Genomic DNA, 13256 nt, shown 5'->3' on the forward strand with positions numbered 1-13256 from the left:
GAAAAGAAGACCAGAATTAATAGTAAACATGCTAAAGCTGGAGTTGGATGCATAAATTCATAAACAGCCATACGTGATCTGCTACTATGATTTGAGCGCTAATCTTTCTCCGGTTCCTTTTAAGTTTTGAGTGGCGTGTTGCGTCACACTTGTGGAAATCGTGAGCAATTTTACAGGTGCCCGAACGCAGTAACAAAGCCATCATTCATGAGAACTGCTAGCTTGCAAACTGACAAGAATTTGCTTGCATAAACAACAGATTACCACCTGGAGTTATGTGTAACTGAATAGTGCATACATATACATGTGTAGGGTTGTTAGTTAGCGGAATGAGCATGCCCCCTCCTGCATACCTCCAGTCCCAGCCCAATGGTAATATTTCAGAAATGCGGGGTTATAAAATCAGACGGTACCATATATCTTCCAGGCTTCCCGGTTGACTGGTGCAGTCGAGTCAGTCAGTGAGGAGGAGCAACACTGAGGATGTGATCAGCTCAGTAGTTTACAGAAGACAGAACTTCCAATGCCTGTCTGCTGCTTTCAGTTCAGTTCAGTAGTTACAAAGTGATGGTTTCCTGGGGCTGCCGACGTGTTCAGTATCACTTAAGACTAAGTGAAGGTGTAGAGGTTGGTTTAGTTTAAAAAAAAAAAATAAACGACAACAACAAAAGGTAAACCAGCCAGACTGGCCGGAGAAGTGAGGTGTTAGTTAGAAGATGCTTTTTATTCAAAAGCAAAGAGAGTCTCGTTTTTTTTTTTTTGTTTGTTTTGTTCTTCTTTTTTTTTTTTTTACTGCATTAATCTCACAGGTAAAAAGTGTTACTGTACATGCCACAAACATTGTGCTGGCATGGAGGGGGGAAATAAATAAAGACAAAATGGGGAAGGGGGGGAAGGGGTTCTCACCGGTGGGGGTAAGTGGCACAACTTCTTCCCGTAACAGTGGACCGGACTACCAGTCGGGTCAACGCAGGACACATTCTGGTCAGAGATTATGGAAATCGGCGTAGTGGTTTGGATTCTAGTGCAGGGTGTGTACGAAAAAATGTATAGAAGTATCCATTTCTGATGTTCCATTACCCATTAGGGCCCGAGAGTGTGTGCGGATGAATATATTTCAGAGTGTGTGCAAGTCATGTGTCTGGGGAAGCAGGGAAGTCGTGCAGGAGGTGGGGAGTCGAAGGTCCAGCAGTCAGTTTGTCTAGAAGCTCAGACCTCTTCTCACTTGCATGTGTGCACGTCGTAGACGCGAACGCACTCCTGACAGCTGACGTAGCAGCACCAGTGGAAGATGCAGTGGCACTTCTCTTTGCGTTTCTCAGTTCGGGTGTTGTGGCCTCGGCCGCAGCACAGCAGGTCACAGCCCTCGATGCCGTGCGACGACACGTTGCAGACTCGGTCGCGCGTCCCGAACGAGCCCGTCTCCGGGTTCGGCTCGCAGAAGTTGGGCGAGCCCTCGTAGTAGACCAGGTCGCGCTCGGTCGGGTGTTTGAAGAAGGCGTACTTGACTCGCAGGGTTTCCACCCAGCCTCGAGACTCGCGGTGCTTCTCCACCACCATCTCCGAGGCGCTGTCGTACTTGTCCTTCAGGTAGTCGCCCAGCATGCGGAAGTCTGGCTGCGCCCACCAACACGTCTTCACCTCGCAGCTTCCGGAGAGGCCGTGGCATTTACAGCGCAGGTGCATGTGGTCGAGGATAGTCTAAGAAACACACAAAACACTTGTTAGTAGGGATGTTCCCAACCGGATCTTAAGATCAGAGCTGATCACAGGATTTTAAATCATTTTGGCACCAATTTATACCCAATACTTTAATACCTGTTGTCACTCAAAAACATAAAAAGTTCGACAAAAGTAACTGTCAGATGTTGTACACTTCATCCCAGCTTAATTAAACACTTGTTTGCTAACGCTCATAGAAGTCTCTGTCATGGTGCTCCTTTATTGATTATGGGAATTTTGAAGTCTTCGGTACTGGCACCAACTTTACTGTCCAACACCTTTGTATACACTCGTTACTTAAAAATGGGAAAGAAAAGCCACAAAAATTATCATCTGATGTTCTACTGCGATATAGGATCAGTACTTCCCAGCTTAATTATACACTTGTTTGCTAGCTCTAGATTGGTAAGCCTTACAGAAGTCTCTGTCATGGTACTTTTTTACCAGCCACGGAAATTTTGAAATCATCAGTATTGGCACCAACTTTACTGTCCAAAATTTTTTGTTTGCATCTGTTCTTACTCAAAAATGTGAAAGAAAAGCTGCAAAAACTATATTTTTACATTTTACTGCGATATAATGTGACTACCTCGCTTCACAGTGCTTTTTTACCGACCACAGGAATTTTGAAATCATCGGTATTGGCACAAACTTTACTATCCCAAATCTTATTTTACACCTGTTGTTACTCAAAAATGTGAAAGTAAAGTCACAAAAATGATTATTTGATGTTCTACTGAAATATAGGATCACTTTATCCCAGCTTAATGAAACACTTGTTTGCTCAGCCTCATAGAAGTCTCTGTCACAGTGCTTCTGTACCGATTGGGAGAATTTTAAAATCATTGGTATCAGCATGAACTTTACTGTCCAAAATCTTAGTTTACACCTGTTGTTACTCAAAATCGTGAAGGAAAAGCCACAAAAATATTCATTTGATTTTATACTGTGAAATAGGATCACTACTTCACTTTATCCCAGTTTTATTAAACACCTATATCCGTAAGCCTTAAAGAAGTCTTTTTCACAGTGCTCCTTTACCGATTGCGGGAATTTTGAAATCATCGGCACTGGCATCTTTGTTTACACCTGTTGTTACTCAAAAATGTGGGAAAAAATGATCATTTGATATTCTACTGCGATATACGATCACTACCTCACTTCATCCCAGCTTAATTAAATACTTGTTTGATAGTCTTATATCAGAAAGCCTTATAGAAGTCTTTGTCACGGTGCTTTTTTACTGATCACAGGAATTTTGAAACCATCGGTATTGGAACAAACTTTATTGTTCTAAATCTTTATTTGCACCTCTAGTTAATCAAACGTGGAAGAAAAGCTGTAAAAATGACAATGTAATGGTATACTGCAATATACAATCACCACCTCACTTTATCAAAGCTTAAACACTTGTTTGCTAGCCCTAGGCCAGTAAGCCCTATAGAAGTCTCTGTCATGATGCTCCTTTACCAATCCCAAGAGTTTTGACATACTTTATTGTCCCAAATCTTTTACAGTTGTTTTTGGTCGTAAATATGAAAAGAAAAACTGCAAAAATGGCCATTTGATGTTCTCTTGACATAAAGGGTCACTGTCCTACTTTATCCCCATTTAAATTAACACTTGTTTGCTTGCTAGATGTCACTAAGCCTCATTAAAATCTCTGTCACGGCACTGATTTACTAGCTAAACTCCCAAAATGCCCCCTGTTGCCAGCATGGAAATGCCTGCCTCCTCTGGTCACTACAGTATTAAACTGTAAGACAACAATACTTGAAGGTTGTATTATTCTGGGAAAAATTTTACAGAAAATCAACAGTTGCTAAATATTAAATGACTTGGATTGGATCTGGAGCAAAAAATAAAAAAAATCCCTGCTTATTAGATATACTTGGTAGAATATTTTTGTCGTAGCTCCAAATACATCTCATGTCAACTAAAATGAATCAGCTTGGCAGTCAGCATGTTTAATGGTCATAATCCAGATTTCCTGATACTTTAGGGCGATACGTCACTAAAGATTTATCTTTGTGTGAAAGTCACTGTCTGTTCCCTATAAAAGGAAATCAACTTCATATGCTTGGAATTAGAACAGATTTCATTGGCAATCCAGGCTCATGACATAAATTGAAAATGTCTGTAGAAACTTCTTAAATGTACAGATCACTTCTTCAGCGAAATATGATTTAAAGGGAATTTTTATTTGACCAGCAGGTTAGTTCTGGCTGGAAATGACTTTAAAAAACGTAGTTTCACCATTGGTAATAATAGATTTTAACTATGTCTATGTTGTTTGTTTTTTAAATGTTTACTAAAAATACCATGTCCAGAACAATTTATAACATAATACCACAGTAATCAAACAGTTCTTAGGATCACTAACAGTCTTTCTGCATGTCTCTACTGGGATTTTGTTGCTCTTTGTGATGATCTCTTAAGGTTTTGAAGTTGAAGAACAATTCCATAACCTGCTCCCAGTTTATCTTATACTAGAACACTCCAGAACATTGTAGGCATGGCTGGGACCATTTGGAATTTTATGGAAATGGCAATTTATCAAAGGTTTCCAACAATTTCAAGGAGTATGAACTATTTTAAAAAAATCTAAATAATAAAAATGTACAATAGTTAAACTCTAACAATGTATTTTCGCTTGTTTATGTCATTTTCATAAAGAAAAAACCTAGCAGTCAAATAAAAATTCACTATAAATCCAAATTTGACGTGGCTGTGAATAATGTTTGGCTTAACTTTACATAAAGCTCTCTATGAACTAAGATTTCCTTCTGCTTTTATGCAATACTTCACCGAAGATTGATCTTTTAGTGTAACGGTAAATCGTTAAAACCATAGGGTCTTCGGTATATTATTACATTAGGTATGTTTATCTCCATAATGTATAACAGAAAGTAGTAATTTATATATCTTTTTGTAAGGTTTTAATCCCTTAATATGTGAATATATCAGGTAAAATCACACTAGAAGTAACACTAAAGGCTCTTAAACCCAATATTTCAACTTGTAAGGTTAATTTTGTACCACCAACCATAATCTTTATTTACTGGAAAGCACTTTGGTGCAACGTCTGCTGTATGAAAACGACTTGACTCACTGATTGTTTCTTATAAAAGGAAATGTGCTGCATCCGCTTGGATTTAGAAGATTCAAGTGGCAATCCACAGTGACGACATGAAGTAAAAATGTCTGTAGGAACTCCTTAAACACTCAGATCATTCCTACACGTATCCAAACCATTTTCACGTTGCCAGTAAGCCCTTAAATCCGCTTCTTTTGATGGAGCTTTGGCTTCAAAAGTTAGATTTCAGGCGGAGTGTCCCTTTAAAGTGTAAATGTGCTGGTCTGACATTGATACCTGACTCAGCCTCGACCAAACAAGAATCTGGTGGAATTTTACGGTCAGAAATTTACAGTAATGCAGTCTAACGAAACCGCTAAAGACTCTCGCAGCGGGCCAAGAACAACAATGGCTGCAGTTTACTGAAGTGTCACGCAGCTGTGGAGGCTCTCGCTGCTAATTCCCCCTCTGAAGTCATGAGTGTGCCGCCGCAGGGCATATTTTCAGCTTTGTGTTTTGATTTTGTTGTGCTTTAATTCAACAGCTATATTTAGCTGCCGAATTCCCCCCAGCTGGGGCGGAAGGCAGGTGGCACCTCTGGGTGAGGACCGGTGACATCACCCTGTTAGCTTGTCATGCTAACATCAAGCCTCACACCCTCAGGGCTAAATAATGGAGCGTGAGAGGGCCAGGTGGAGAGAGCCGGCGTTCACTTGGCTGCCGTGGTCGCTCCTGTGTGCTCAGATCAAAGGCCTGCCTTGTTGCCCCCCACATTTGCCCCTCAGCGAGCAGCCGAGAGCCCGTTTTCTCCCGGCAGTGACAGCAGCCGGTGATGTTTTAAGTCTGAGCTGATTTCCTTCTGTTTTCCCCCTCAGCTCACTCGGGTTATTTGACTGTCGGGGGATTTTTTTTTCTTCTTTTTTCATTGTGATGCAAGGCATGAAAGGCGAGGTGTGTGTGTGTGTGGAGGGGAAGAGTAGTTGAGTAATTAACCAGTCATTCAAAGTCAAGCGCCCGTTTTCAGGTGGAAACTCAGAAATGTGTGGACAAGTCGAATACCAAATCCCTGTCCGTCACACGAACAATTAGTAATCCCCCAAAAAATAATGTTTCCTCATCAATCCGCTGCTCTTGTAAGACAGTCAGGTCATTGTTTCCCTTTTGGCTTTCAAAAACTCTTCTAAAAATCAAATTTTTTGCCATGTTAACAAGCCCATGCGGTGTTTTTATTTGCTGGAAGTCACATCATGAGTGACATAAACAGTCATAAACAGTCACAAACAGAGTATTTCCACTTTTAAAAACACAGATTCTTACTTCCAGTTTCCAGAACACGTATGTCTAAATTACTTTAATATTGCAACTTGTTATTATGTCGAGTAGTTTTACAGTGTTTGACCAGAGTTATAAGTGAGCTGATGTGCTCAAGCTGGGTGGAGAGACATTCATTCATGGAATGGATCAGTTATTTGTGGGGGAAGCAATGATTCTTGAAGTCATTTTAAGGCAGGAAAAGATCATTTACATGTTTATGTTTTGAGAATTTATTGATCTGCAAGTTGTGCAAGTGACCAAATTTTTTTGTTCACTTGTTGGCTGTTTTTTTTTTTATATAAATGACATAAATGCAGATTTTTTTTTAATGCTTTTGTTAGAGTCTAGAGTGTTCATGACGACAAGAACTTTCTGGCTTTTAAACAGTTTATATTGCATTAAAAAAAAAAATTAGGCGACAGGAGCAAATAAAAACCCACTAAGAGCCAGGTTCTGCTCAAGGTTTTTTTTTTCCTGTTAAAAGGGTGTTTTTCTTGCCACTGTCGCCTTGGGACTTGCTCTGGGGGTCAGGCATATGGGTTCTGTAAAGCGTCTTGAGACAATTTGACTGTAATTGGCGCTATATGAATAAAACTGAATTGAATTGCATATAAACCTGCTTGGCCTTCAGAGGGTTAATGGATATGTGCACATTCTGGCCATAAATACTTGGACTCCCCCGTTTTGTAGTTTCAGGGCCCAACAGTTCCAGTGAATAAACAACTAGATTCTACAGCATATTTCAGGTGGAAAATGTACAAAAACTGTGAGCAAGACCAGCCGGGGTAGTGGAAAAAACAGAAGAAGCTGATATCCTAGGGGTTTGAGGCAAAGAAACGATGGGAAACCAAAAGCAACACGGGCTAAATGTGAGAAACATGGAGGAAAAGAAGCAGGACTCTGTTTTTTTTTTTTTTTTTTAAAGCGAACTGATTGTGTTTCTTTCTATTCTTATTGTATGTTTTGAAAACTGTCCAATGATGGCGCTCTTATGACTGAACAAGAAGCGGGTTTGGGTTCGGGTCAGTGGATGTGGTGCTGGAAGTTTGTATATTGGTATAATGTTTAGGTGTCCACATACTTTTGGCTAGCACACAAAATTGAACATAAGCAGAAAAATGCCAGCACATACACTACCGTTCAAAAGTTTGGGGTCACAAAAGCAGTTTTTTCAATGAAGATAACATTAAATGAATGATAAATCCAGTCTAGACATTGCTATGGCTGATTTTTAATGGAATATCTCCATAGGGGTACAGAGGAACATTTCCAGCAACCATCACTCCTGTGTTCTAATGCTACATTGTGTTAGCTAATGGTGTTGAAAGGCTCATTGATGATTAGAAAACCCTTGTGCAGCTATGTTACCACATGGATAAAAGTGGGAGTTTTCATGGAAAACATGAAACTGTCTGGATGACCCCAAACTTTTGAATAGCAGTGTATCTGCAGTTTCCTGTCAGCAGACATTCTTACTGTGCGTCCCGCCTCGTTGTTGTGCCGGTTCATCGCCGATCGAGCGTCCGGTCGGTTCTCTCTGGCGTCTGCGAACTCCCTGGACACCAGCACCCCAAACTCTGCATCCTCGCTGCAGCCGCCCCACTTCCAGCCTTCGCCCGGAGGCCCCTTGTGGTGGGAGTCGCAGCCGCACATGGTGGACGTTCCTTCAGCGCAGGACCGAGTCACCGCGAATGCGACGCCCGCCGAAGCTATGGCGTGGACGAAGGCAGACTCCCTGGTTGCTGAAAGATAAAGACAAGAGACTGTCAATTAGGCTTCCACCAATATGAGCATTTTTGATGGAATGATGCTGATTATTGGTAACCAAGAAAGGCCGGTAACGGATATCTGGAGCCGGTATATATTGACCAGGCATAACATTATGACCACTGATAGTTGAAGTGACTAACATCTTGTTGTAATGCAACATTCTGCTGGGAAACCTTGAGTCCTGACATTCATGTGGATGTTTGATTTGTTCTACCCACCTAAACACCGCAGGTCAAGCAACCCCTTAAAACCCTCCATGGCAACAACAGTCCTTGATGCCAGTTTCCACCCTCAGCAGGACAGTGCACCCCGACACACCACAAAAACTGCTCAGGAGTTGCTCGGGGAACACAACAGAGCTAAGGTGTTCACCTGGGCTCCACACTCCCCAGATTTAAATCTTATTGAGCATCTGTAGGTTGTACCGGGATAAGCCAGATCTAGCCCTCTCAGGGTGTCCTATGGGGTCTGGCACCAGGACGTTGGCAGTGGATCCTTTGGGTGCTCTGGGTTGTCCAGTGGGTTCTCTGGGAATCAAACTTGTTCCACTGCATCCTGTTGATGGTTGATCAGAATGTGGTCTAGGAAGTCTGGAGGTCAAATCAACATTTTGGGCGACTGTCATGTTCCTCAAGATGTTCCTGACTGTTTGATGTTTTTGTGATGTGGTGGGGTGCATTAGGCCGGTGACATTTAGGACTGGAGTGTGCTTGTTCTGAGACGGTGTTTATTTGGGTGACTAAGTCATCAATATGGCCGCCAGAATTCAATGCTTTCCAGCAGAACACCACATAGAACCAATATGATCGATGTTTTTCACTTCACCTGTCAGTGGTTTAAACATTGTGGCTGATTGGTGTATGGTAAATGTTTTATGAGCAGGTGAACCTGTCATTCATAACTAGTCTTCTTCACTAATAAGGGCTACTATAACTGAATATGTAAAATAGAAACAGGAGTGATTAAATTTGAACGCTCTCCTCTTGTTTATGTGAGATTGACTGAGATTGATTCTTCTGTTTTCTTAATCTTTCACTGTTTAATTGTTTCTATTGTCCACGAAGGTCCAAATCTTGAAGCTTTTGTAGTTTTTGTTTTCCAGGCTCTGTTTCAGGTTACTGTAGTTGCCTATTAAGTTAGTGGATGGATGGATGGATGGATGGATGGATGGATGGATGGATGGATAGATGGATAGATGGATAGATAGATGGATAGATGGATAGATGGATGGATGGATGGATGGATGGATGGATAGATGGATAGATGGATAGATGGATAGATGGATAGATGGATAGATAGATAGATAGATAGATAGATGGATAGATGGATAGATGGATAGATAGATAGATAGATAGATACTTTATTAATCCCGAGGGAAATTCAGCATAACATTAGCCACTGTGAGAGAAGCTAGTTCCCTGGTTTGTGTTTCTTATTCAGTTTTTGCTGCTTGAGAGACGACAGACAGAGAGAGGAGGCTGCATCAGGCCTCAAGTAGCACATTTAATTTATCAATTATCAGTCAATTAAAATACAGAAAATGATAATCAGAAAGAAGCCAAACATCGGCCTTGATAATCGGTCTATCCCTGGTGTCAGTCTTATGGATGAGGTGATTTTTGCTGCTGCCAACATCCAGACAGGCGTCTTGAAAGTAATCCCTCCAGGCGATGAGCTTTTAACACAGCATTTCATCTTTGAGAGGGCGTATTTATTGAAAAACAAGTAGAAAACCGGTCCCGTCTTTTGCGACGAGGTTTACAGTCGATCAGCATCAGTGATGAGGAAGCAGACGGATGAACAGCAGAGTCTCCTGCAGTGACATCAGCCCATTGTGGCCCGATGCTCAGTGGGATCTCGCTGACCTCCTGTCATCCCTGAGGTGCGCTGCTTTGCATCTGGATAGTGTTTCAGGAATGTTGTCGCCCCCCCTACATACCCCTCTGGCCCTCTGGTGAAACCTAGCAGTGTGTCGGCCCTGTTCCTACGCTGAGGGATGGAGTTACGCCTCCTTTGAAGGCAACAGCTTATTATGTAACCAGACACCATTGTTTCACAATCACAGCACACTTACCATGGCTCGGCCTCCACCAGCGCCGCTACAGACGTGCAGAAACACACATGTATGTATAGAGATGTTCCCTAAAACACACTGACTTTGTCTGAGTTTTGAAATGTGTACAAACACGAGCAGAGAATTAAACTCGTACTTTTGCCGGACCAGTGGCTGCAAACCCCAGAAATTCCTCCATGAGTCCGCTGCCAGAGACCCGATCGGACCACTTGACAGGCCACAGACGGAGTTTACTCATGTTTGGCTGGAGGCGAGCCAGGTTTTCCCACCCTCGATGTGACGGCGAGCAGAGTAACAAAACAAAAATGCCTTTTTATGCTTTTAGCCTGTGGTGTGAATACGATGCCACGAGGGTCCGTATTTGTGCTGAAGCTCGTTCTCTCTTGTAATAATTTACGAGGTGAAAGATCAGGTGGATTATCTCATGAGGGCTTCTGTTCAGTAAAGCAAACACTGAAACTCATTTGTGTTTATGGAATTTAAAGCAATCACAATGACAATAATCTGTTATTTTAGATACATTTAATTAACCCACTGAACCCCGAGAAGCTTCTGGGTGTTCTATTTCTTTTTTGCACACATTTTTAGTCACTGTTTGCTCATTTTTCACTGCAGTATGAAGTCCTGCACCTCTATGGAAACACAGAAATCATGGCTAGAGGAAAAAAGACAAGTAAAAAAAAGTTGAATTTCTTCGATTATTTGATTTTACAAAAAGAAATTTAAAGTAGAATCAACATGTACAATATATTTCCAAGTACCCACGAGTATTACCAATACTGGGGTAAAATGGTTGCTCTGCACACTATAGACATTTCACAATGTATGTTTTTAACACCTGTGCCAACCTGACGTTTTTCACACTCTAGAAAGATGTTTTACTGTGCGTAATGTATCTTCCAACTACATGTTGCTCTGTATGCCATTGTTGAGCATTTTGAGCATTCATTTTTTATTGACAAAATGTATTTTATTGTCCTCTGAATCTCCCTAATCAACCATTTTTTCAATTGTCCACAGGCGTAGCTAGTCCTGGACAACAAATAAATAAAATATCATTTAACAACTCATATTTTTAAAAGGTTTTCATTGAAAAAGTTCCCAATTTTTTGCCACATGACTGTTGGTCTCAACTAAGCCACCAAGGGTTTGTAGGATGCACAAAGCACTGCAGAATATTTTGTTCTTTGCAGAATCTGGTTAGTTTAATAGTATTTATTTTTGGTGCATTTTTTAAATAAGACTTGTAAAATAAATTGATCTTGACATTTAACTATTTTAAGCTTAGGTTTGGCTGTTTTCCTGATAGAATGTCTTGTGACACTTGAATCACTCAAGAACCATCAAAAGCTGAAAATCTAGTTTTTTCTTATTTTTACAGTTTCTCGCTTTGACAAACGGTGTAATTTTGGTGTTTTTTAAAAGGATAATATGCTTTTCAAACCTGCCGGCAAGTTTTGGGGTTCAGAGGGTTAAATCCAAAGAATGAAACACTACTTACGTGTCGATAAATTTTAGTAGTTGTTGGATGCAGTGCAGAATTTTGAGTTTTTAACAGAATATGTTTCATTCAACCTATTTATTTTTGATGAGATTTTTATGATATTGCAATTTTAAGCTTAGATATGGCTGTTTTTTTCCAATCAACCTGTTTGCCACAGATGATTCAATCAAGGTGTGTTGCAAAGTTTATAATCAGACAAATATTTGTTTTTTACAGTTTCTCGCTCTAATAAACAGTGTAATTTTGGCGATTTTTTTTTTTTTTTTTAAAAGATAACATGTTTTTCAAACCTGTCAAGCAGGTTTCGGGGTTCCAAGGGTTAAATCTAAACAATGAAACACTACCTACATGTGTCAATAAATTTTAGCAGTTAGTAGTAGTTGGATGCAGTGCAGAATTTTGAGGCTTTTTTTTTTACAGAATATGTTTCGTTCAAACCATTTATTTTTGGTGAACTTTTAAATAAGATGTGTAGGATACACTGATTTTGATTAAATATTGTAATTTTAAGCTTTGATATGGCTATTTTTTCTCAATTAACCCGTTTGCCACAGATGATTCAATCAAGGTGTGTTGTAAAGTTTAAAATCAGACAAATATTTATTTATTTTACAGTTTTTCACTGTAATTTTGGTGATTTTTTTAGAAGACAACATGCTTTTCAAACCTGTCAGTGGGTTTTAGGATCCAGAGGGTTAAATCCAAACAATGAAACACTACCTACATGTGTCTTTAAATGTATTTTATTCCTTTTCGGAGGAAGCAGTTTAGTCTAAATCTCTTACATGATTGGATGACATGCCGTCCTCAGGTTGGGCATCCCTGCCTGCCCTGGCAAGCCTTAGCTGGGCCCTCCAAACAGGGGCCTGTGAGCCCTGGGCCCCTGGAGCTCTGGCTGTTAGCCAAGGCTAGCGCTGCTCCTGCTACCTGCTGGGCCCATCAATCCGCCTTTGTTTCCCTTGTGTCACACTGTATTATCCACACAAAGGGCCCAGCGACTCGCGCCCCCACAGCCCCGCTCTGCCCGGAGCTGGCATTCCCTAAACTCCCCTCCACCACCGCCGCTGCCGTCGCCGCCGTCACCACCTCCTCCACCCTGAGCTGAAATCCCATACACCACCACAGCTCACCGCGGCACCTCAAGCCCCCACTTCCTCCTCCAGGCGTCCACCGGGAGCTTAAGGTGGCTCCGGCGCTGGTGGCTGCTCGCTAACTTCCTCCATTCACGGCTCCTCTTCCGTCCTCTCCTCCCTTCGCTTCCTTCTCCTATCCCGAAGTGCAGCGCCCGGGCTAGGTTGGGAGAGATCCCCTTTCAGCCTGTTTTCATGACAGAGTCAAAAGGGCGTGTGAATGGGGCGTCCGTGGGAGCTGGACTGTGTGAGGCGCGCACTAGTCTTCATGCACAGTAGGGGTTGAGCGGAGCCCCCCGGCCCTTTTCTATTGCCTGTAATCTCATTTGGCCTCCCCTCTCCCTTTTATTTGACTGAGGAGCTTGGACTGCTCACACTGCCCATTTCTGCCCAGATTCCATCCCCTCTGACACACAGGCTAATTCATTTCCAATCAGCAGACTCGCTCACAACACCCAAACTTCTACCTTTATAATTAGGGGCCTTCAGCGGGACACCTGCGTCGGTTGTCTCCGACGCCGGTAAACGACGCTCGCATGAAGCTCCTGATGGATGTCTCCAGTATATCAGCCGTGGCTGTCAGGTTTTTGCTGATAGATTCACCGTGATGACCCCCTTTCATGTACCAGAGTGTAAACAAGGTTGGGGGGCAAAAAAGAAAAAAAA

General features: G+C 41.7%; 1 protein-coding gene across 1 annotated transcript in view; it reads right to left on the reverse strand.

The window, feature by feature from the left end:
• Positions 1-627: 627 nt before the first annotated feature.
• Positions 628-13256, reverse strand: part of wnt3 (wingless-type MMTV integration site family, member 3) — a 29457-nt gene continuing 16828 nt past the window's right edge. Inside the window, exons 3-4 of the mRNA XM_023268442.3 lie at positions 7589-7854; positions 628-1701 (exon numbers count right to left, since the gene is read on the reverse strand). Of these exons, the coding sequence (XP_023124210.1) occupies positions 1222-1701; positions 7589-7854 (746 nt within the window). The 3' untranslated portion in view covers positions 628-1221. The remainder of the gene's footprint in view (positions 1702-7588; positions 7855-13256) is intronic.

Source organism: Amphiprion ocellaris, chromosome 18 (assembly GCF_022539595.1).
Source record: "Amphiprion ocellaris isolate individual 3 ecotype Okinawa chromosome 18, ASM2253959v1, whole genome shotgun sequence".
Taxonomy (NCBI): domain Eukaryota; kingdom Metazoa; phylum Chordata; class Actinopteri; family Pomacentridae; genus Amphiprion; species Amphiprion ocellaris.